The 20,936-nt window shown below is 46.0% G+C and overlaps 1 protein-coding gene across 18 annotated transcripts in view; it reads right to left on the minus strand.

The window, feature by feature from the left end:
* SVIL (supervillin) overlaps positions 1–20,936 on the minus strand; it is a 231,519-nt gene that overhangs the window by 46,564 nt on the left and 164,019 nt on the right. For 10 of the 18 annotated variants that reach the window (XM_019465226.2, XM_053895220.1, XM_019465227.2 and 7 more), the window contains 11 exons: positions 20,815–20,895; positions 17,899–18,795; positions 17,365–17,535; positions 16,632–16,666; positions 16,006–16,067; positions 15,569–15,708; positions 13,597–13,692; positions 11,618–11,861; positions 10,584–11,157; positions 9,519–9,744; positions 422–551 (listed from right to left, as the gene is read on the minus strand). In XM_019465226.2, the coding sequence (XP_019320771.2) occupies positions 422–551; positions 9,519–9,744; positions 10,584–11,157; positions 11,618–11,861; positions 13,597–13,692; positions 15,569–15,708; positions 16,006–16,067; positions 16,632–16,666; positions 17,365–17,535; positions 17,899–18,795; positions 20,815–20,895 (2,656 nt within the window). The remainder of the gene's footprint in view (positions 1–421; positions 552–9,518; positions 9,745–10,583; positions 11,158–11,617; positions 11,862–13,596; positions 13,693–15,568; positions 15,709–16,005; positions 16,068–16,631; positions 16,667–17,364; positions 17,536–17,898; positions 18,796–20,814; positions 20,896–20,936) is intronic. The other 8 variants (XM_053895216.1, XM_053895219.1, XM_053895227.1 and 5 more) reach the window with 6 other exon arrangements.

Below are 20,936 nucleotides of genomic sequence, written 5' to 3' on the forward strand. Positions count from 1 at the left end.
TTGTTCTGGGTGCGTGGGTTTTAAATCTCAGTGTGGCGCATTCGAGTCCACATTTGATATGCCAACTTATAAACTGCTAGTGGTCGATTAAAGACTTTCATTACAAAGGTTTTAATAACATTGTAAAGTCAGACTGCGTTTCAGGAAGGTTTTAAACCGAAGTAAGAGTACACACTTCAAAATGTAGGGACTTGCTTGCGGACGCCTTATGTATGCAGTGCTCTCACCAGTTTGATAACATCTCAAGCCTTTACCTTTTGATCAATTTCAGCTGCTGTGTGACAGGTGCACAGTGCGAACCCAAAAGGCAAGACAGTGTTTCACAGGGTGGTAATTAGTCAAGGTATGCATGCTCGCCTATCTGATGCACGTCCAGGCATGATGTTAGTTGAGTGCTTTTCCCGAACATGTAAAGCATTACCTTCTTCTTGAGGGACTGTTCCGTTTCTTGTACGTGCAGGCCACCGGCGATAGACGCTTTGCCATACTCCTGCTTTCTGCTAAGTCTGTTTTTCCAATCCTCTTCACCGCTTTTCCTCAACAGTGCTAATCTGAGGGGAAAACACGCCAACCAAAAGGGGTTCAGCACCACACTCTTACTTGTAACAGAACCATAATTTGGGTCAGTTAGAAGTCTTTGGTCAATACGTGACCACAGCTACTGAATTTTAATCTTTTTGAATTTCATTTATCCTGAAGTAAGTTATGCCTGGAAAATTAACATAACCATTCCCTTTTCTAAGATGCACCCCCCCCCCAAATTTTAAGTTGATTACAATGCAAACCTGAAATCTCACTTGCCAGATAAAGATGCTTCATCATTCTACCAAAGGAATCTCTGTGTTTTTCCCTTGCCCTTACCCTGAGAGCAAAGAGATTAAGGTAACCATCCCCAGAGAAAAATGTCTTCTAATGACCCCTTCTGGTCACTTGGTAAAATAGCATTTAATGACTACAGCTGGATTGGATAGTACTCCTTTGCAGAAAACACAGCAGAAATGGGTTTCAAAACTAAAAGCTATAAAAAATTAACCATCGTCTTGTACCTTTCAATAAAAGGCAAATGAATGTTTAAGATTTTCTTCTCTTCCTGTACTCTAAGCCTGTCCTTTTCCTCCAAATGCACTTGGTCTTTCGAATCTATCTTCTAAATACAGAAACTGTTCTCTACAAACCCATTTTTGAAAAATGATTACTCCAATTTTCCTCCTGGGGAAAGCCACATACAAAAAAAGAATCTAATTAATTGAGATTTTTACCTAACCTACTTTAGCTCAACTCTGGTGTAACTTGATATGGAGCTGCCTGGATGCTACAATCTGTGAAAGGCTATTTTCGTGAGCATGAGGCTGTTTTGGCTCACTCCCCTACGATGAACGAAGCAGTCTTGGGCATTTAAGTTGGACAAACATGGGAAAGATAAAAGGGAAAAATGTGGTTAACGTTAAACTCATTTGAGCTGATGCTCAAACAATTTAAAGACTGGGAAAAAAAAGGATTTAGACCCCTTTTGCTCTCTGCAGAGCCTGCCCAGCCAAGTCTTTTAAACATCCTAGTGCACGTGCATAACTTGCATATTTTAAAGCAGCACATCAACCCTAGCTTGGCCGTGAACTCGGGTCAAGTAGCCTGGCCTCCTTTCCGTATTGGTCATACTGGGAACCGGACTCAATGGTCTCTTAGGTCCCTTCTACTAATTTTCCTGACTCCACTAAATATTTGAATTGGAGATGGGATGAAATATATTCTGCTCCTCGATAAAAGTTTTTCTAAGCAAATAAAAAAGCAAACTTTCCAGTACTTGAATAAGAATCCATTTCCATCTACAAACTTATACACAATCATACCTTAACCTTAACTTGTCCATTCATTCAAATAACGCAGAGTAAGCAACAAAGAAAAGAACTCCCCCAAAGGGGCAGAAGCTTCGAACTCTGGACCTATCCCTTACTCTTCCTTTTCCTTCCCTTCCCTTCCGCGATGCAACAGATAAGACCTCAAATGACCATTCTATAAAACTGATATAATGCCACTTATCAGTCTGTGATACTGTGATTTATAATGGGAAATATATACTTGGTTTTCATCAACTTTCTGGGCCTAGAGCTGCCGAAACCCTTGGAATTTCCTAAGTGATGAGAACGACAGAGGTGTCTATTAATCAGGTGCATTTGGGGAAGTACCTAAGGATGGGAACTGGTTGCCTCTAATCACAAATATTGATTAGAGGGGTGGGACTTTCAGTTTCACGCCCCCTGACTTCTGGAGAGGGGAGAGTGGCTGGAGGTGGAATCTCTCACCAATGGCCAATGATCTAATCGACTACGCCTATGTAATGATGCCTCTATAAACACCCAGAAGAATGGGGCTCAGACAGCTTCTAGGTTGGTGGACATGTGGAAACTGGGGGAGAGGAGTGCGCTTGGAGAGAACGTGGGGGCTCCACGCCCTTTCCCTATACCTGGCGCTATGATCTTCCATCTAACTCTTCTTGTGTTATATCCATCCATAATAAACTTGAGATCTAGTGAGCAAAACATTTATTTAAGTTCTGTGAGATTCTCTAGTAAATCAAACCCAAGGAGGGGGTCACTGGAATCTCCCATCTATAGCCTGTAGGGTGAAAAGCCCAGGTGACAACGTGGCCCTGTCACTGGCATCTGAAGTGTGTGTGTGTGTTGGGGGGCAGTCTTATAGGACGGAGCACTTAACCTGTAGAATCTGATGCCAACTCGAGGTACACAGCATCAGAATTGAGTTGAATTGTAGGACTCCTAGCTGGTGTCAGAGACACTTGGTGGTGGAGGAAAAAACCCACATTGGCGATTAGAGTCGGAATCGTACTAAGACAGTCCCCATTTGGCTAATGGTTTCAGTTAGCCCTACCTGCTGTGATCTGTGAGGTCTGACAGTACTCTGCATGCTACAAGGACTAGTTCATGCACTTAAATACAAATTCTCAATGCCTTCAGGTGTTTCCATCAGACTAGATAATGACTCATCTTTTCTCTAATTATTCTGAATGAGTCGGTTTTATTCTAATAAGAAAAAATAATAAAATCATGAAAAAATAATTAGGATTTGCATAGAGCTTTCGAAGGTTTCAAAGGGTCTATAAATGAGATTTTCAAAAAGGGGGCATGCCAGTCCTCTTACACTCAAGTGAAGAAGTACTTCCAATTCACCATCTTGTGACGAGAGACATTCACCTCCCTGACATTCTTGCAAATTGGTCTCAGAGCCAGCTTCCGTGTCTTACTTCACCTTTGACACAGACCAGTAGTTATTCATCTTGTCCATCTACCTTTTTTTTTTAAGTTTGTCTATTTATTTTGAGAGAGAGAGAGAGAGAGAGAGAAAGAATATCCCAAGCAGGCTCTGCACTGTCAGTACAGAGCCTGACGACGCGGGGCTCAATCTCACAAACCCGTGAGATCATGACCTGAGCTGAAATCAGAAGTCAATGCTTAACCGACTGAGCCACCCAGCCTCCCATCTACCTTTTTAATCAGAGTTGATTCCAAATGAGTTGAGAGATTCTAAAACGTCAAATTCATCCTCGTGAGTTGGGTTTATGGGAAATAATGCACTACAGTCCTTGAGAACATTCTCACAACAAAGCTCCTGGGAATCCAGAGCAATGACAACATAATCCAAGTAACCATACGGTTTCCTCAGCGGCTGCTCTGAGCGATATAAACCTGACTTAGAAAAAAATCAAACTGTGGAATCTACAACCAGCTTATAGTCCACCTGACACTCTACTGCTCTACACAGCAACCTCAAAGAAACTGGTTATTGTCCCCGATGCGACGGATAAGGCATGAGTACACATACAGGCCAAGGATTTCGTTGACGGAGGTCAGGCTGTACGTCACTGGGGCAGGGTGATATGGTTCCCGTGCAGGGGTGCCCTGCCTCCCAATAGGTGGCTTGTCTCACTACATTAGTGTGTTAGCTGTCCAGACATGTTTTTGTCCTCATGTTTTAGAAACTGCAGAGTATTCTGGCTTGCTTATAATGTTCTTTTCTCCCCCTGGGATGGCCTTCAAAGAATTCCTCCATTCCAAAATCCTAAAATCTTACTTCTGGAAGTGCTGGCAGGGTCATCATCAGGAGTTTCCAAAGACTACAGAGTAACCAGAATACCATGGAAGAGACGGTGGTTCGATTCAGCGCACATGGTACTTGGACCCTGCCCTAGTTTGCAGAGTGCAAATGGCACGACGGGTAACTTACAAATAACAGGCACTGAAACTTAAATGTATCATTCCTGTCCCTTCCGATTTCCTACTGGGTGTTCAACAAGCTGAGGAGGGCGGGAGACCTTTCCAAACACGTTCTCTCCTCCTGCGATCCCACGACCCTCCAGAGTCGGCGAGACCGCTATGCGCTGGCAGGGGCTGAGGCGTGAAACGTCAGGTCCTACACATGCCATAAATTACTGCCTATGCAATTCAAACGACTGTCAGCGCTTGTAACATCTGCCAAGTCCAAGCACTGTTTGCAGGTCTGTGATGTTGAGAGCCTGGGCATCTGCTTAGTCTGAGGTGGAGAGCCCAGTAAGTGGCACCGTGTTAGCCTATTAACCCCAAGGCCTGGCCAGGGGCCACCGCGCTGTGTGCTCGCCAGGCCACCCGGGGGGAAATGTCTGCCTGTCTTGCCACAGCCCACACTTTCTCAGCGGGGGACACTGGCCTGACGTGGCTGTGCTCAGCGGCCCTGGTCTGAGAGTCCTGTCTGATTAGAACGGGTTCTGCAGGCTCACAGCAGTCAGGGCTGGGTCAAATACGGGACAGGCAAACCACATGGCCCCTAATCTCATGTGGTTTTTCTCCTCCCCCTTTGAAAATGCCCCCTCATTTCAGACAATCACAGGCACCAGGCAGATTTCAGATAGGACTGACCGGCACTGATTAGTACTCGTATCCGATTTTGGTCTTGGCTAGTCTGCAGGCCGCAGGAGTGAGCTAGTGTGTCTTTCAAAAGGGGACAAATCAAAGATCAGAAAAGGAGGCTGCAAAGGAGAAACACACCTCCTGTCATAATTCTTACGTAAAGCTGGGGGCCCTCTGGTGGCTGAAATCTCCAGCAAGAGCCTCCAGTCCCTGCCGGGGAAGCATGGACACAGTCTCTGGCTGGTGGGGAGCAGGCCAAGGGTGGGTGGAGAGACGTGCAGGGGACTCTGCAGGCTGGCGAGAGGCGTGGGGCGCATTCTTCACCATTCCCGGGAGTTCAGCTAAGCCCTCACAAGACAGGATGGCTTTTTTGCCTTTTTTAGTAATCTCCTGAATACGAACACACAGATACCATTGCTTCAGTAACTGTGGAAAAGATTTCTAATAGCCTAGCGCACTTCTGAAGAGGTTTCAAAGGTTTTAGGCCTAAGGAACACACAATTTACTCGATTTATAATGTTTTTCAAAGAAGTACCCAACCAGGGATGATTTACACCCAAATCATTTAGGCAGTTACAAAACAGTGACTTTATTAATCCAGGGGCAAAAGCCAATTGTGTCCTAAGTTTTGTGTTAGTGACGGTTCAAACTCCATATTCTGGATATCAGCAAAGACGAAGAAAGAGAAGGAACTTTTAGGCATGTCTGCTTGAACCTCCAGCCTGCCCTAGAAAAGGGGAGCATATTGAGGATTTCCGGTAATTTCTTAGTTGCTACACTTTCCTAGGTCCTAGTTACTATGTACAAAGTGGGGATAACGCTGGCTCCCTGCTACGGCTGCCTTCAGCACTAATGAGGTAGTTAGTGCATGAAAGATGCAGAGCACAGCACATGGCCCCGGGTGCTCCTCAGACCGGAGGCTCAGCACGCCCCCGTCCCGAGCAGAAAGGAGACGATTCACAAGGCGGAGGAGGCCAGAACTGCGTCCTCGGGGCTGCAGCTTTTTCGCAGAAGCGGTAAAGGAACTCTGCAAAGTCCAGTCTCCACTTCTTAAGAGTCGGAAATGGGAGTGTGAAACTGGAAATGAGCCACGAGAACACGTGCATTGAGAAAATTAACACAGGAGGAGGGCAAATCTTGCTGACCCTGCTGTCCGGCTAGCACTGATGTCCTCCAGTCAATTTCCTAGCGAGACCATACACGTTAGCTGCCTGCAGGCCAGCGTGAGCGCACGGCAGTGTCACCCCGCTTACCATGGGGAAGGTGGGGACCAGTGCCTGCACTGGTCGGTTCCCCACGTGGGCCCTGGTGGCCCTGGGAGCCAAACCCCTCCTTTGGCAAAATGAGGCAGTCAGAAGAAATTACAGTAAGGGTTAAAAGTTCCATTTAGGGGCGCCTGCGTGGCTCAGTCGGTTAAGCATCTGACTTTTTTTTTTTTAATTTTTTTTTTAATGTTTTATTTATTTTTGAGACAGAGAGAGACAGAGCATGAATGCGGGAGGGTCAGAGAGAGAGGGAGACACAGAATCCGAAGCAGGCTCCAGGCTCCGAGCTGTCAGCACAGAGCCTGACGCGGGGCTCGAGCTCATAGACCGCGAGATCATGACTTGAGCCGAAGTAGGACGCTTAACTGACGAGCCACTCAGGCGCCCCAAGCATCTGACTCTTGATCTCAGCTCAGGTCATGACCTCACGGTTTGTGGGTTTGAGGCCCGCGTTGGGCTCTGCACTGATGGTGTGGATCCTGCTTGGGATTCTGTCTCTCCCTCTCTTTCCCTCTCCCTCCCCCTCTCTCAAAATACATAAATAAACTTAAAAAAATTCTATTTTATGTGTCACCTCACAAAAGAAAAAGGGACACTCACATAATATATAAAGAGCATTCTTATTTTAAATGGGTCAAGCTTCATTCTTTCTTCTTTCTTAACAGAAGGGAGCGATCAGAGCCCCACTTAGGGAAAAACGATCACAGATGAATTATAAAGATACGCAGGTTTGCTTTTTCAGCAAAGTACAAATGAAAGTACTATCAAGATAAGGGGGGAAAGGATCACTGGCAATATATTTTCTGTTAGCATAATTTGTGACAAGGGTTGCTGCTAATAAAGTGTCCCCTCATCCTTTTTTTTTTTTTTTTTTTTTAACATTTATTTATTTTGAGACAGAGAGAGACAGAGCATGAACGGGGGAGGGGCAGAGAGAGAGGGAGACACAGAACCGGAAGCAGGCTTCAGGCTCTGAGCCATCAGCCCAGAGCCCGACGCGGGGCTCGAACTCACGGAACGTGAGATCGTGACCTGAGCTGAAGTCGGCTGCTCAACCGACTGAGCCACCCAGGCGCCCCCCCACCCCATCCTTTTTTTAAACAGTTATTTAAAAAAAAACCGAAGAGCAAAAGTATTCTTTACTATCATGGTTCTCAACAGATCGGGGTCAGGAGTCCCTGGAGACTGAGAAGTTCTGTGTCCCACTAGCCAGATGGTGCCTGTGATCAACAGCTGGTTTTGAACCCACTTCCAGGGAGGTCACAGAAACCTCACAGCCATTCTTGAACTTGGACATCCGTGAGGTCCGGGTGGCTAAGCAACTGTGCCTTTACAGTCTCTCATATTTTCTACAGACGAGAACTCTACATTAAGATTAAAACTGCTTTCAGGGGCGCCTGGGTGGCTCAGTCGGTTAAGCGTCCGACTTCAGCTCAGGTCGTGATCTCACGGTCCGTGGGTTCGAGCCCCGCGTCGGGCTCTGGGCTGTCAGTTCGGAGCCTGGGGCCTGCTTTGGATTCTGGGTCTCCCTCTCTGCCCCTCCCCCACTCACATTCTGTCTCTATCAAAAAATGAATAAACGGTAAACAAAATTAAAAAAAAAAGATTAAAACTGCTTTCAGAAGGACCCAGATAAACTCAGATTGACTAAAAATGGGCAGGTGAATCAAGAATTACTGCATAGTGGATAGACACAAAACGACATCAAAAGTCCTAAGTCCCCACCAGAGATGCGGAATCTACTTTATGAGCCTCTGTGAAAAATGGGAGCATAATGGTATGTTTCGCTGGGATTTTATTCCAGAGGTATTTTCTGACGTATAAAACGCCAGAACTTGTGGGTGAGTGATATTTCTCATTAATTCCCGTAAATGATGTCCCCTCCTTCTCACCCAGCTGATTATCAAGAGTAGGATCTCTGGGATCAAAGTCTCTCTAGGCCAGGTTTCAGAGGAGGAGGACTTCACACAAGCACAGGCCAGACAGCTTCCCTGATTCAAGACGTCACTCTCGCTTAGCTGACCCCATCAGTTCTTCATCTAAGTCTTGGTCTAGCAGTCTCATGTAACTGTGAATCTTTTTTTAAGTTTTATTTATTATTATGAGAGAGAGAGAGAGAGCGAGCATGCGTGCACGAAGGGGGTAGAGGCAGGGAGAGAGGAAGAGAGAGGATCCCAAGCACAGCCTGACGTGGGGCTCGAACTCACAAACTGAGATGATGACCCTAGCCGAAACCGAAGGTTGGACGCGTACCTGGCTGAGCCACCCAGGCGCCCGCATCTACTGTGAATTTTAAATAGGTAAAGGCCAAAGTAAGATTTAACAACCTTACTAATTTGTCCGTTGAGAAAGGCTCCATCTGCCTAGCTTTTTGTGAGTGATGCTCAAAAAGCTCGGCTTGAAAAACAGAATGAACAATTCTCAGCCTGGTTTGATACAAAAGGCAAAAGATTTATACGATCTGAAGAGAAACCAGAGTATTCATCCTGGTTTGATATATAGTCTTAGGCAGTGCAAAACGTATCCAGAAAAATAAGAGCGGCCACCGTCGGACAGCGCAAGAGAACTTCTGAGTGGTGGGAGGTGCTGAGGAAGGGTCTGGGTGGGCATGGCGGGTTGTGCCGGTCACATTGGAGAAGCGCAGAGAAGGTTCTGCTGGTTGGTCTTCCTGTCACAATTATGTCTTTTGCTGCTTAATTCCACGGTGGCTAATGGTTAACAAGGAAAATACGACCTGAAATATTCAGCTCGGGTTCCCTGTATCTGTCCTATTTAAACCCAGCCTTTCTATCCTCCACTCTTCTTTTGAATAAAATGAGGCTACGGTGTTACCTGACACTCACATGTAATCTTTCACCGCTATTACCTGATACAAAATTTCTAAACGCACTTCAGCAAAGTCATCCGTTTCACTTTCTGTAGCATAAACAAAACTCAGATTCGAATCCCAAAGATCGAATATGGATTTACCTTCATTCTGTCTACGTATACTTTACACAGACAAATAGTCACAAAGCATGGGTGCATTCAATTTGAAGCCACGTGTCTGATGGGAAAAGAGCCAAGATCTCTGCTGCCATCGCTGGCTAGTCCAAGAATTTCATATGGAGAAAAAAAAAAGCAAACCAAAAAAAAAAAAAAAAAAAACAAAAAACAAACGGAACTGCAAACAAATGATGCAAGCAGATGTCTGTGTTTCCTCATCTGAGTCTGGAACTGGCGCTCCTTGGGCACTACCACCCCTGAGCATCCAGGCTTGCGACGTCACCCCTGCCCTTCACTCAGATCTTTTTCTATGAGCAAACGGCCAGCTCCTCCCCCACAGAATTACTTCCCAATCATCAAATCGTATTACCTTTCTTTAATTGACATGGTTTTGCTGGCTGAGTCGAGGATGCCCTCCACGGCTGGCGCTTTGATCTCTCCGGCAGCAAACATCGCACCCGGACTCTTGGAGTACCTCTCCAGTGCTTGCTCGGAAGGCTCTTGCTGCTTCCGGGACACGGGGGTTGCAGCCTGAGCACCAGTTTTCCCGGCAGCTGTGCCCGTCTGCTCGGAAGCGGGCTCCCCGAAGTCAGCCGCTGGGGAGGAGAGGAGCAAAGTCAGCACTCACTCCTCCAGGCAGACATTCTTCCAGCTGTTCACCCTCTGCGGTCCCGCACCGGGAGTTCAATCCAATCCGTGGGCGCAGGGGGGTGACCCAATCCACTCGGATTTATGCAAATCCGTATAGCAGGCTACACTCTGGGAGGAAACCAAACTGCCCAGTGGGTTACTGCACACAGCAAATGGTTTTGTGCCTGTGTGTCTTTTCCTATGTGCAACACACAGGATGTTAGCTTTAAGTACACGCTACAAAACGTTTCTCCTCCTCCAAAGCAATACTTTCTCTGTTTCAAATGGCTATAATCACAAACCAAAACCAGCACTGTAACTTACACGCTATCATTTTATGGAAATGCAAAAGAAGGACTAAAGCCACCAGCAACAGAGCTTCCTAGTCGGCATAACGGGACTGTAGAAAGAGTCTGGAAATCCACAGTCCTGGGTTCAAGCCCTTATTCCCTGCGCTTACCTAGCCCTTTTGGGGTCATCAACTCATAAAAGGGACTGTCAGGGCCAGCAGGTCACAAGGCTGTTCTGTGAGTTAATGTGCCCAAAGTCATCAAGAATCCTTGTCAGGATGTATGAAAGAGCTCCAGGTACTTTTATTGCTGAAAAATTGATTAATCCAGGTCAGATTCATGTGAAAGGGAGATGTGGGGAGAGGAGGATTCACCCATGATTTGTAACCAATACTAGTTGCAAACTGTCTTCCTACTTGAGTTAAAAATAATCACAGACACAGGCAACCAAGCAGACGCCAAAACAGGCACCAAAAACCCAGTTGTTTTTCAAAACTGTAGGAGCAGTAACGTACCTCTTAGTGAAAACTTCCTTCTTGGGACATTCTCCATGTCGACCTTCTCTTCAAAGGGCTGCCTGTCCCTCAAGTCTGGCCTCCCCTGTGCGATGCTTTTAGCCATGGAAAATTCCTTCAGTTCGTCACCAAGGTGGGCCACGGGGGGATGAGCCAGTTCCAGGCTTCCCCTTCTCAGAACAGCATCCTTGGGCTCCTTATGGCTGTCTTCTTCCCAGACTCTGTTAAGGGTGGGGCACGATGGCTCTGCTTCCTCACAGGACCCGTACGCTTTGCCACCATCTCCACCTGTCAAGACTCTCTTGCTTTCTGTCTCTCCAAACTCTCTCAACATTCCTCTGCTCCCACTACCCTCTGCTGAAGGCTGCCAGGCTTGGGACTTCAGAATGCTTCTAACCGGAGATTCTGAATTTTCTATTGAGGACGGAAGTCTATAGTCAGTGGCACCTGGGATGTCGTCCACAGATGGCTTTGGCCGAAGATCCCCAGCATACATTGGAGGGACTGTAGATGCCACGGTGGACACAGAGGTGTTAACAGTCGGTGAGAAAGGAATGAGCTTTCCACTTTGCACCTGCGAGGACACAGTTAAAATGCAAAAAGCTGATTCAAAAAGACTGTGTATATAAATCCCAGTTTATGGATTGGCGTAGACTGAAATACCACATGTGGTGCAGTTTCACTGCTCATCTTAGCGGGAAGCCAACCCTAGACATATTTCATATAATGCATCTCATTAATCAAAATCATCTGGGTGAAAAGCAGATTGTGAATCCTATTTTTTCTCTCCAGAAAGGACTCATTCCAGCTGCTTTCGGCAAGCAAATTAGGAAAACAGAAAAAGAGAAATGTACTTGGCATGGCTATCTTTCTCAGGAAAGAAGTTCTTACCTAGTTGCTTACAGGTAACACAGTTTACAGGTAGATCGCCTTCATTATACCCCTAACCCAGGAGCAACACTGTGTTCCTATGTTTTAAGAACCGCAGCCCCCCTCCCCCCTCCCGCAGAGGAACCAGATCACAGCGTACCCACCTGCTCTACCTCTCCAAGCGTGACTGGCTGAGTTTGATAGCGAGCATTCATTCTCCTCTGTCTCATGTCTATTCTGTTTCGGGTAGAAATAGCTTTTGAGACCGGCTGGGACAACTTGTTAAACAAGGCCAACTTCTCTGCTAAGCTTAGAGTGGAGGAGTCAGGTTCACCTTGCTCGGTAGAATCTCTGGCCTCGTTTGCCTGGTCTCTGGCTAAAGCCTTGTGGTGAGCAGATGCCTGTAGTCTGAAAGGGATAAAAAAGTCGGTGACACAGAGAAAAACCAACAAAAGCCCACTGCTAAATTGTGAATATTAACTTTCTTCCCAGCGTCACTCAATTTTGAACAGGGCTGACTTCTCCCTACAGAAATTTAAGACAGGAGTGGGCACCGTTTAGCTGTTAAGAAGACCACGGCTAGCATTACCAATCTCACAAAGAGCAGGTCGTTAGCTCCGAATTATTTCTACAAAGTGAATTTTCTCTTTAAGGAACTGAAGTCAGTTTGGATATGCCTTATCTTAGAGGGACATGTATCATTATAGTATCAATAAGTAAGGCTAAAGGGAGTCCCAAGGCATTACCAATGGCATATTTACACATTATCTAAGTATGTGGTTCAGAGGTATTCTTTTCACGTTATAGAATTAGGAAATAATACAGTCATTCGGCCAACAACATATCTGTAACAAAGGGTTTTGGTTTTGGGGGCGCCTGGGTGGCTCAGTTGGTTGGGCGTCCGATTCTTGATTTTGGCTCAGGTCACGACCTCACAGTTGGTGAGAGAGAGCACCTCGTTGGGCTCTGTGCTGACAGAGCCTGCTTGAGATGCTCCCTCCCGCTCTCTCTGCCCCTCCCCTGCTCCCGCTCTCTCTCTCTCTCAAAAATGAAAAATAAACTTAAAACAAGAGTTTTGATTTTCACTAGCTGAACACAAATGGTTCAATTTTAAAGATTCCTTTCACTCCTTCCGTATAGCATTTTCTCTCATAACTTTCTACCAGTAACTTGGAAAAGTGAAGGAAATTAGGTGCTGATAAGTTCCTCCAACTTTCAGGTGGAGGAGAAGGCTTCCCGTTACCTGGTCACTGTGGATCCTAGAAGGTTTATGACAATGTATGTTTATGTCACTGGCAAATCCAATTCCCAAGCCCAGTGAACAGTATATCCTGTCTGAACTCCAATTAAATCACCAATTCACAAGCTGTCCCAGACCCGAGAGCAGGGTCAGTGTTCCAGGGTATAACGGATGGTAACGCAGATCGAGGAGAGCAATGGTCACCTACTTCGCCAGAGAGACCCCTGCTTCTGGGTGGTGCCACACGTATATCTGTACTGCCACGTGACTTCTTCTAACCTTACTTTTAGCCGTTGTGATTTGGTCCCTCACAGTAAAACAGAGCGGATATTTACATGCCGTAAGGACATACTTTCAAAACACCACAACTGAAAACTTAGTAGTAAAACATCTAAGCGCAGACACTATGAATTATTATTGTCCCAATCCCAAAATGCCGTGGCCTTGTCTCTCTATACGTTAGAAATTTATAGGATTGTTTTTAGCATGTCTTTACGATGACAGGCGTTTTTAAAAAACTGGGGTATTACTGGAATTTCAACATTCATGTTAACTCCCCATTTGCCTATTAATCTGCATTAAGTGCTAGTATTTTAGAAGAATGAAATCTCACAGGGATTACCACGATCATGAAAAACAGAAACAAAACAAGAGTGTAAGTGAGTTAGTGCGATCCTAGTTCCGACACACAACGTAAGCAGGTAGGCGAAATGTTTTCTCATGCAGGCCTACATGGAGTTAGCGGAGTCTTGCACTATGACAAAACAAACTGCCATCCATTCCCAGAGCAACTCGTCGCTCTGACTCGTTTCTCAAACAAATGACAGGCATTCAGAGCATGAGATGCATCTGCTGTCTAGGACCTTTGCCCTCAGGCTGCATGCAGCTACTTCTGTCCAGTACCTGGCAGGCGACACAGGGCTCTTAGCTACAGTGGGACTAGGAAGTCTTGCCATTACGGGGTGGGTGGTCACAGAGCACGAAGCAGGGATAGGTTCACTTTAAAAGCAATTGCCAAAGAAGGAACGTTCGTAAGGAGAGAGAAGAAGAAAAGAAGCATTAAAGGAAAACACAGTTTTAAATTCAGAAACAGCAAATCAATATTTTCACGCAATTATTTGCTAAGTGTTTGGGGGCAAATTACAAAAGAACGGGAGGAGCAATTACAAACTTAGGAAATAAGAAACAGGCTACGCGAACTAAACGGCGTACGATTAGGTTTTGAAAGTTTGGAAAGGATTCACCCTGTCTTCAGAATAAATGCCCTGATTTTTAAAATAACTTAAGGGAAAGCTGATATCGACACCAGCAAATCAGTAGGTAATGCCCACGTTTCGGAATGTTGTTCTCAATCCATTTTGTAAAAAATCAGCGTATTCATATGATCTATAAAGCACATCAAAGTAGATTCGGGGCCCTTACAAGGTGGTAATTTTGGTTTATATTTACTGTTTCACTCCCACAGGTAGTTGCTTCTTAGTTTACAACAGCCACTCAAACATGAAAAAAAAAAATGGGGCACCAGGGTGGCTCAGTCGGTTAAGCGTCTGACTTCCACTCAGGTCATGAGTTCACTTTTGTGAGTTTGAGCCCCGTATCGGGCTCTGTGCTGACAGCTCAGAGCCTGGAGCCTGCTTCAGATTCTGTGTCTCGCTCTCTCTGCCCCTCCCCTACTTATGCGCTGTCTCTCTCTGTCTCAAAAATAAACATTTAAAAAAAAAAAAAGGAAAAGCTGAGTTGCCATGAGTTCCTAATGAATGCATGAAGTACTCATCCACAAATACACCAGGAGGCTGAGGAACAGCTGGGTAAGAAGTGATCAAACAGCAGGTACATAGATGTGGGCTGCTACAGATGCCTCATGGGATGGCCATGCCCTGAAGGAGATGAACTTCCTTTCTTCAGGAACAGTGTGTGTGTGTGTGTGTGTGTGTGTGTGTGTGTGTGTGTGTGTGTGTGTGTGTGTCTGTGTGTGTGTGTGTCCAGGGGAAGCACAAAAGCAATTTTTAAAACACTGATAAAAGTTCTCACTTGATTGAAGCAATGATCTCTGAATTACTTTGGGAAATCCATTCTGAACATATAGGAACATGTTGCTCATGTACAGAAAGTCATCAAACTTCCGAGTCATATTTTGGGGTTTTTGGTGATTATTTAAAAACAAACAAAAAGAACCCTTATCTTTTTGGGATATCGGCTGAAATGCTGATGGATGAAACGGTACCTGGGGTTTGCCTAAAAACGATGCAGGAGGAGAGGATAAGGGAGTAGGATGTCAGTAGAGCATGACTGGCTGGCTGCTGACTGTTGAAACAGGGTGATGAGTACGTGGGGGGTTCACTGTATAAATCTCATGTTTTAGGGACACTGTGAGGGCTCAGTCGGTTATGTGTCTCACTCTTGATCTTGGCTCAGGTCATGATCTCATGGTTCGTGGGCTCAAGCCCCACGTCGGGCTCTGTGCTTGGGATTCTCTGTGCTTGGGATTCTCTCTCTCTCTCTCTCTCTCTTTCTCTCTCTCTGTCTCTCTCTTTCTCTCTCTCTGCCTCTTCCCAGCTTGCACTCTCTAAATCAATAAATAACTTAAAAAAAATCTGTTTTAAATTTTCCATTGTAAAAATGATTCGAAAATGCACAGATGAACAACAATTTTAAGTTCCTCTCTAGGTTTTTCTAGGAGATACAGCAGGCAACACATCCCATTACAAAGTTCATAGAGACCACAGTAAGGGAGATACCAAAGTACCAACTTCTCTGTTGGCTTCTCACTAAACCATCTCCTGATCACTTCACTTTATTTACAAGCCTCTAAATCTTTTTTTTTCCTTCAAGAAGACATTTCTCCCAAGGCCAAGAGGTCACAAGGGGGACTTACGTGGCTGCGATGGCCACTTCCTCGGTGGTGACGGGCTGGGTGTGGGATCTGTCCTGCAGCCGCCGCAGCCTTTGCTCCACGGCCGGGTTTCTGGAGCGTCTCTTTGGAACGTTTTTCTCATCAAATGATTTCTCCATTTCCTAAGATCAGAAACAATGTGGAATCCTTATAAATGTGGGCGAAGGGCGCGGGGGCCACAGAGCGTCTCTGTTCTGTCCCCCTACAGGACCCCTGGGAGGGCCCTCTGGGAGGGTCCACCTGGGAGGCAGGCAGCATTCTCAGAAGTCCACACCCCTGCGGTGTGGGCTGGTGGCCACATCAGCCGGGGGGCTCAGGCGGGGGGGTGCATGGGCCAGGGCAAGATGGGAGCCAGGGGCCACGCAGGAAACAGGGGGAGAGGGGTGACAGCTTCTCTTCAAGCACTTGGTGCACCTTACCCTGAAAAGCAGCCTCTTGGCAGCAACACTCAGCTTGGCTCGTTCGTCTACCTTTTCTTCATCTGCAAAAGGCCACAAAATAGACACCGAACATCGTGAGAAAAATGGAGGTGAAATCTCTGAAGAGTTTCCCAAGGCTGACTTGGAAACCCTTGGAAGAGAAGAATGGACGTACCCCAAATTACACTTGGTAGTATTTTCCCCTCGGAGGGATCCCATCCCTCTGCTCAGTGAAAAGGTGCTAATTTCCACTGCGCTTAACCAGACAAAACTCCGTCCGGACAGGAATTTTCTATTCTAATATTTGAACAATTGAGGTTTGAGAATAGATTTTTACGAAAGGAAGTTCTCATCTTCATTGTTAAATAGTAACAAGAAATAAACAAAAATCTGCTTCTTTAGCCAAACAGTCGTTTCAGTATTATACACTCCATAGTTCTCTCTCAAAAATGAGGGAAAGCTCATCTGAGAATCTCAGCTAGGTTTTAATATTTTCACAGAAAGAAAACCTGCAGAAAAGAAATCGGTATGCTGCATAAACTCATCCTCTCAAAAAAGTGAAATGTTATGTAAACCTGGTCGGGGTGAGACGACAGAGAAGCGGTAAAAGGAAAACAGATACTTGCCCTCAGCAGTTGGCAATTCTGAATGCGACGCAGACCTGGGAAAGACATTAGCAAATAAAAATGACAAAAAGTTAGCTGGTGGGAATAGAAGATCCAAATAAAAAAGCATCAGATTAAAAGTAAAAACAAAAGTAAAAATTCAATCACACTCTCTTAAAGAGTATCATCCTGCCAGCAAGTCTCGTTGTGAACACGCAGGGACAGTTGTTAATGGACACGGTGGAGTACGTGTGCACACAACCCAGCCAGGTGCACACCGTGTGGAGGCAAACCAAAACGGAGTGTAACTTAAACACGACTGATCACTGTTTAAACAAACCTTACCATTTCTACGCACAAGCATACGGTCGTATACAACTCAACACGACAAGTAGACAGACATTTATAAGATGAATATAAAACCCCTATTTACTTGCCCTGGAAAAGTCAGCGGATACTCACTGCGGATTCTACTTTAACAAGGGCATTAAGAAACGAAAAACATTAAATGAAGAAAAATAACGTGTCTCACTTCTTACCATCTAAATGCGGTGTAAAACGGTTAATTGTGATACTGTTCTCCCAGGAAGCATTCTTTAAAAATACATGTATAAATATCTCTTATGGATTAGGTGGAAGAATTACGGAATCATCAGATCCCATTGACACAGCACCAGGACCATCACTGTGGTAAAAATCCCGTAAGATGGCTTTTACGTTCCTAGACTGTAGAACTACACGTACGCATGCCTACCTATCTGATTCCTTTCGTTCTGCTGAGGTTATAGGTTGAGTTCTAAATCTCTCGGAAGTTTTTCTATTTTCACCAGGAGAAAAATAGCGTCTTGGTTTCCGGGACCCTCTCTCCCGTTCCACACCGGTAGGCAAGCCAACTCCTTCGGCTGACCTCTCAACCCGGGATTGGCTTTTAGAATCATTGGGAGGGAGGATACAGAAGGGAAACGAGAGACAGAGAGAGAGAGAGAGAATAAAGCAAAGGTTTATGCATCTCAGTGAGGCAAGGCCCAGACACCACCAAATCCCACTGCATGCCCCGACCATGCATGGAAAGGAGGTGGAACATTCCAGCAACCCAATACTGCAGCTCCCCATTAGTAGGCAGAAGCAGAATGGTAGTTTTTGAGCCATTTCCTGTATAGTCTGCCCTGCACACTGGTGAGCTAAGCTAACGTGACCCAATGCAGGACACCACACAAGTTGAGAAGTGAATAAATCTGCCAAGGACGTGCAAGTGACACATCAGGAGGACGTTTGAAACATCACCTACAGTTCGCGTTTCTTGCTGGCATTGACAGACTCCAGAAAGGCATTTCGGAGCTGGGCGACAGAGACCTTTGTGTCCAGCACGCCAACTTCCGTGGGGGGTCCTTCGGCTTTGGAAGTCTGTGACTCGTGCTCTTGCTTTGAAGCGGGGTCCTTACATTTCAGGGCCTGCAGCTGAGGGGGGCCCGTGTAGTCAGACAGGGAGCGGGTGAGGACCTTGCGCTTCTTGGTAAATGCTTCCTTTTTGTGGCCCGTCGCCCTGGCATCTTGGGACACAGGCTCGCTCTGAACATACAGGACCACTTCCTGTCTGCCCATCCTCTCAGTGGGTTGTTGCTGAGTGGGAGGTGGGTGTGACAGACTTTCCGGTTCCTTCCGAAGTTCGAAGGTGGCAGTGCTAACCACGGGCTTGCCGAAGTCGTCGCTTCCAGAGGGTTCTTCCCGGCTTCTGGCAAGCCCGTGATCCTCCAGAGCCAAAAGCGTGTCCCTGCTTTCCTCGAGGGCTTCGGTGAAGAGCACATCCTCCTCTGCTTTTGATTCACAAATATGAAGAACTGGAGTCTCCCTCCTCTCACTTTCTAGAACCTTCAAGCTGGGAGGCTTCTTGACACTCTGGGTGGCTGATGCTCCCCAGCTGCATTCAGATACATTTTCTGGGATCTCTGAGGTCACCAGCGTGGCCGTGTGAACCGGGTCTGCCGGCTGGACGTAGCCGCGGATGGGCTGTCGTGCGGAGCCGGCTGCCCTGCTCGAGACCCTATCAAAGGCCGAATTTTCTGACTGAAAAGACAAGCACTGGACAGGCACTGGCTGCTGTCTCCTCTGAGTCAGGGGCTCTGAGGTGAGTTCAGGGCTGTTGCGAGCACTCTCCTCTTTCACCAATTTTTCTCTAACCTTAACTCTTTAAGAAAGAAAAAGGATTTAAGTTGCAAAGTACAGTAACGGCTCAACGGGAAGAAAGCATGCGCGGATCATAGCTTGCCCGTGAATGGAAAGCCGCCCAGAGACAGAGCCACCGTGACAATGCATTTCTGGTGGTTAATGTCAGAAACCTACCACCTGCCAGACGAACGAGTTTGAGTCGGGTTTCCAAATGCCAGCATGGTGCAAAAACTAACTCTGCCCTCTAGAAAGCTGACAGGGGGTCAGATGCCATCCTGGGTGAGAATGGATGCCTTCTGACTACATGAATGACCAGAAGCCACAGGAAAATCCGTTAGTATGCACCACCAGTATGCATGAGGGCATACTGAGGCTGGTGCTGGGAATCAGTAAACTCTCCACATGTATGGGCCTTGTGTATGGACTGCGGGGGGAGGGCGGGGGGGGGGTGGTTCCAGGTAGACATATACCTATTGACCAAATGCAATTTCACTGTCTCCTGGAAACGTAAGAGCATTCGTGATGATTATTTTTTTTTAATTGAGCTCAAGCTACAACAGTCACCCTTTCAAGAGCTCAAGTAAACATTCGCAAGCTTTTTCATGCAAGGCAGACTATATGCATTCACGTTATTACTACCAGCATTACTAACAACAATTACTACCGAGAAGAATGTTAGAGAAAAGGTGTTTGTTGAAAGAACTAAGGAACCGAATGTTCTCTCCCCTTTGGAATTGCTATTAGGCCCTTAGTTTAAAAGGGATCGCTCGGCTTTCTTCTCCAGCTATTTCAGTATCTGAGAGCAAAACCTAAATCCAGTTTAAAAGCCTCAAAGTTTCTTCAAAAGAGTAAACACTTACTAGTGTTAGCTCCTACTCATTTGTACTTTTTGTAAAGCCACGTAGTGAGAAAGGAGAAACCACTGAAGCGGGTGAAGAAGGGGATTACTAATTGGTAATCATCTTTAAAAAGTAAAACACGTTTTTGGAGTGGGAAAAGGGATTTCTTAGGGAACCTCAACTTTCATTTGCTAAAGATCAGTCAGCAAAAATAATTATTTATGACGGACAGTTTTGAAAGAGAGTATTTCCTTAAATGACAAACGCACCCTGCTAAATTTGATATAAACTCCTACATGTTTTCAGCACAGGATGCAGGGTATCTGTGTATATTTCATTCAAAAAAGTCAAGGACACATATAAAAGGCAGTTATCATGAACTATTCAGGAGGGGGGAAAAAAAGCACTCGGAGTTATTTTTCCCAGAGACTAGGCAGTGTTGGAGGTTTTCATATTTATAAGCTTTGTTAATCAAAACAAGACTGAAATGTGGTTCAAGTTCTCCTGTGGAATGTGTCCCTCTAATCAGAGACAATCTGAATGTTGTCCTCAGCTGAGGACAAAGTGACTGTTAGAAACTCAGTATATGGGTGCTTTGTCCTGCCAGTGACTTATTCATTCTTATTCCTTCTGCTTCTCCCTGCCCCCAACCTTAAAAATGAAATGAAACTTTTTTGTTTTGTTTTGTTTTTTGTTTTTTTGTCTGCCTTTAAAACCACAATGCCCCGAGTGCAACTGTGGAGAATTAACTAATGGTTTGGAGACCAGGAGACATGAAAAGCAGGAGGCTGGAAGTGCTGAGCGGAGGGGGGGGGTTGCCAGGATGGGACGCGAGCTGGTTAGTTAGTGTGACTCACGAGGAGAGCAGCCCAGTCCTCACTACTGCCCCCACTTGACGGTATGCGGGCGGGCGAGAGAGGAGAGAGGCCAGAAGTGTAATCAAAACGATTTTCAGAAACAGGACAGAAGAGGGAGAAATACGATTAGCAGGGATCGAGGGTGACCGGAGGCGAAAAGCAAACGATCCAAACGTAACTTCCCGCAGCCCCTTGTGAACGCATGACTTTCAAACGCACCGCGATTAACCGAGGGCAAGAAGAGAGTTAGGGTTTGGTCGTGGGTGGAAAAGCCGGGCAAGTCAGCAGGGGCAGTAGCAGCACTCACTACACATAAGCCGAGAGTTTCAACCTGGGATATACCTGGAAGGCCAGTTGATAAGAGAAGGTGTGTCCCCTTCGGAATCTTTCTGGAGAAACCACTCATATTTGGGTTTCCCGGTACTATCATGTACAAAAGACAAAACTTCAGGTAATGTCTATTC

Source organism: Panthera pardus, unplaced genomic scaffold, assembly GCF_024362965.1.
Source record: "Panthera pardus isolate Hobbes unplaced genomic scaffold, ASM2436296v1 HiC_scaffold_6, whole genome shotgun sequence".
In the NCBI taxonomy this organism is placed as follows: Eukaryota; Metazoa; Chordata; class Mammalia; order Carnivora; family Felidae; genus Panthera; species Panthera pardus.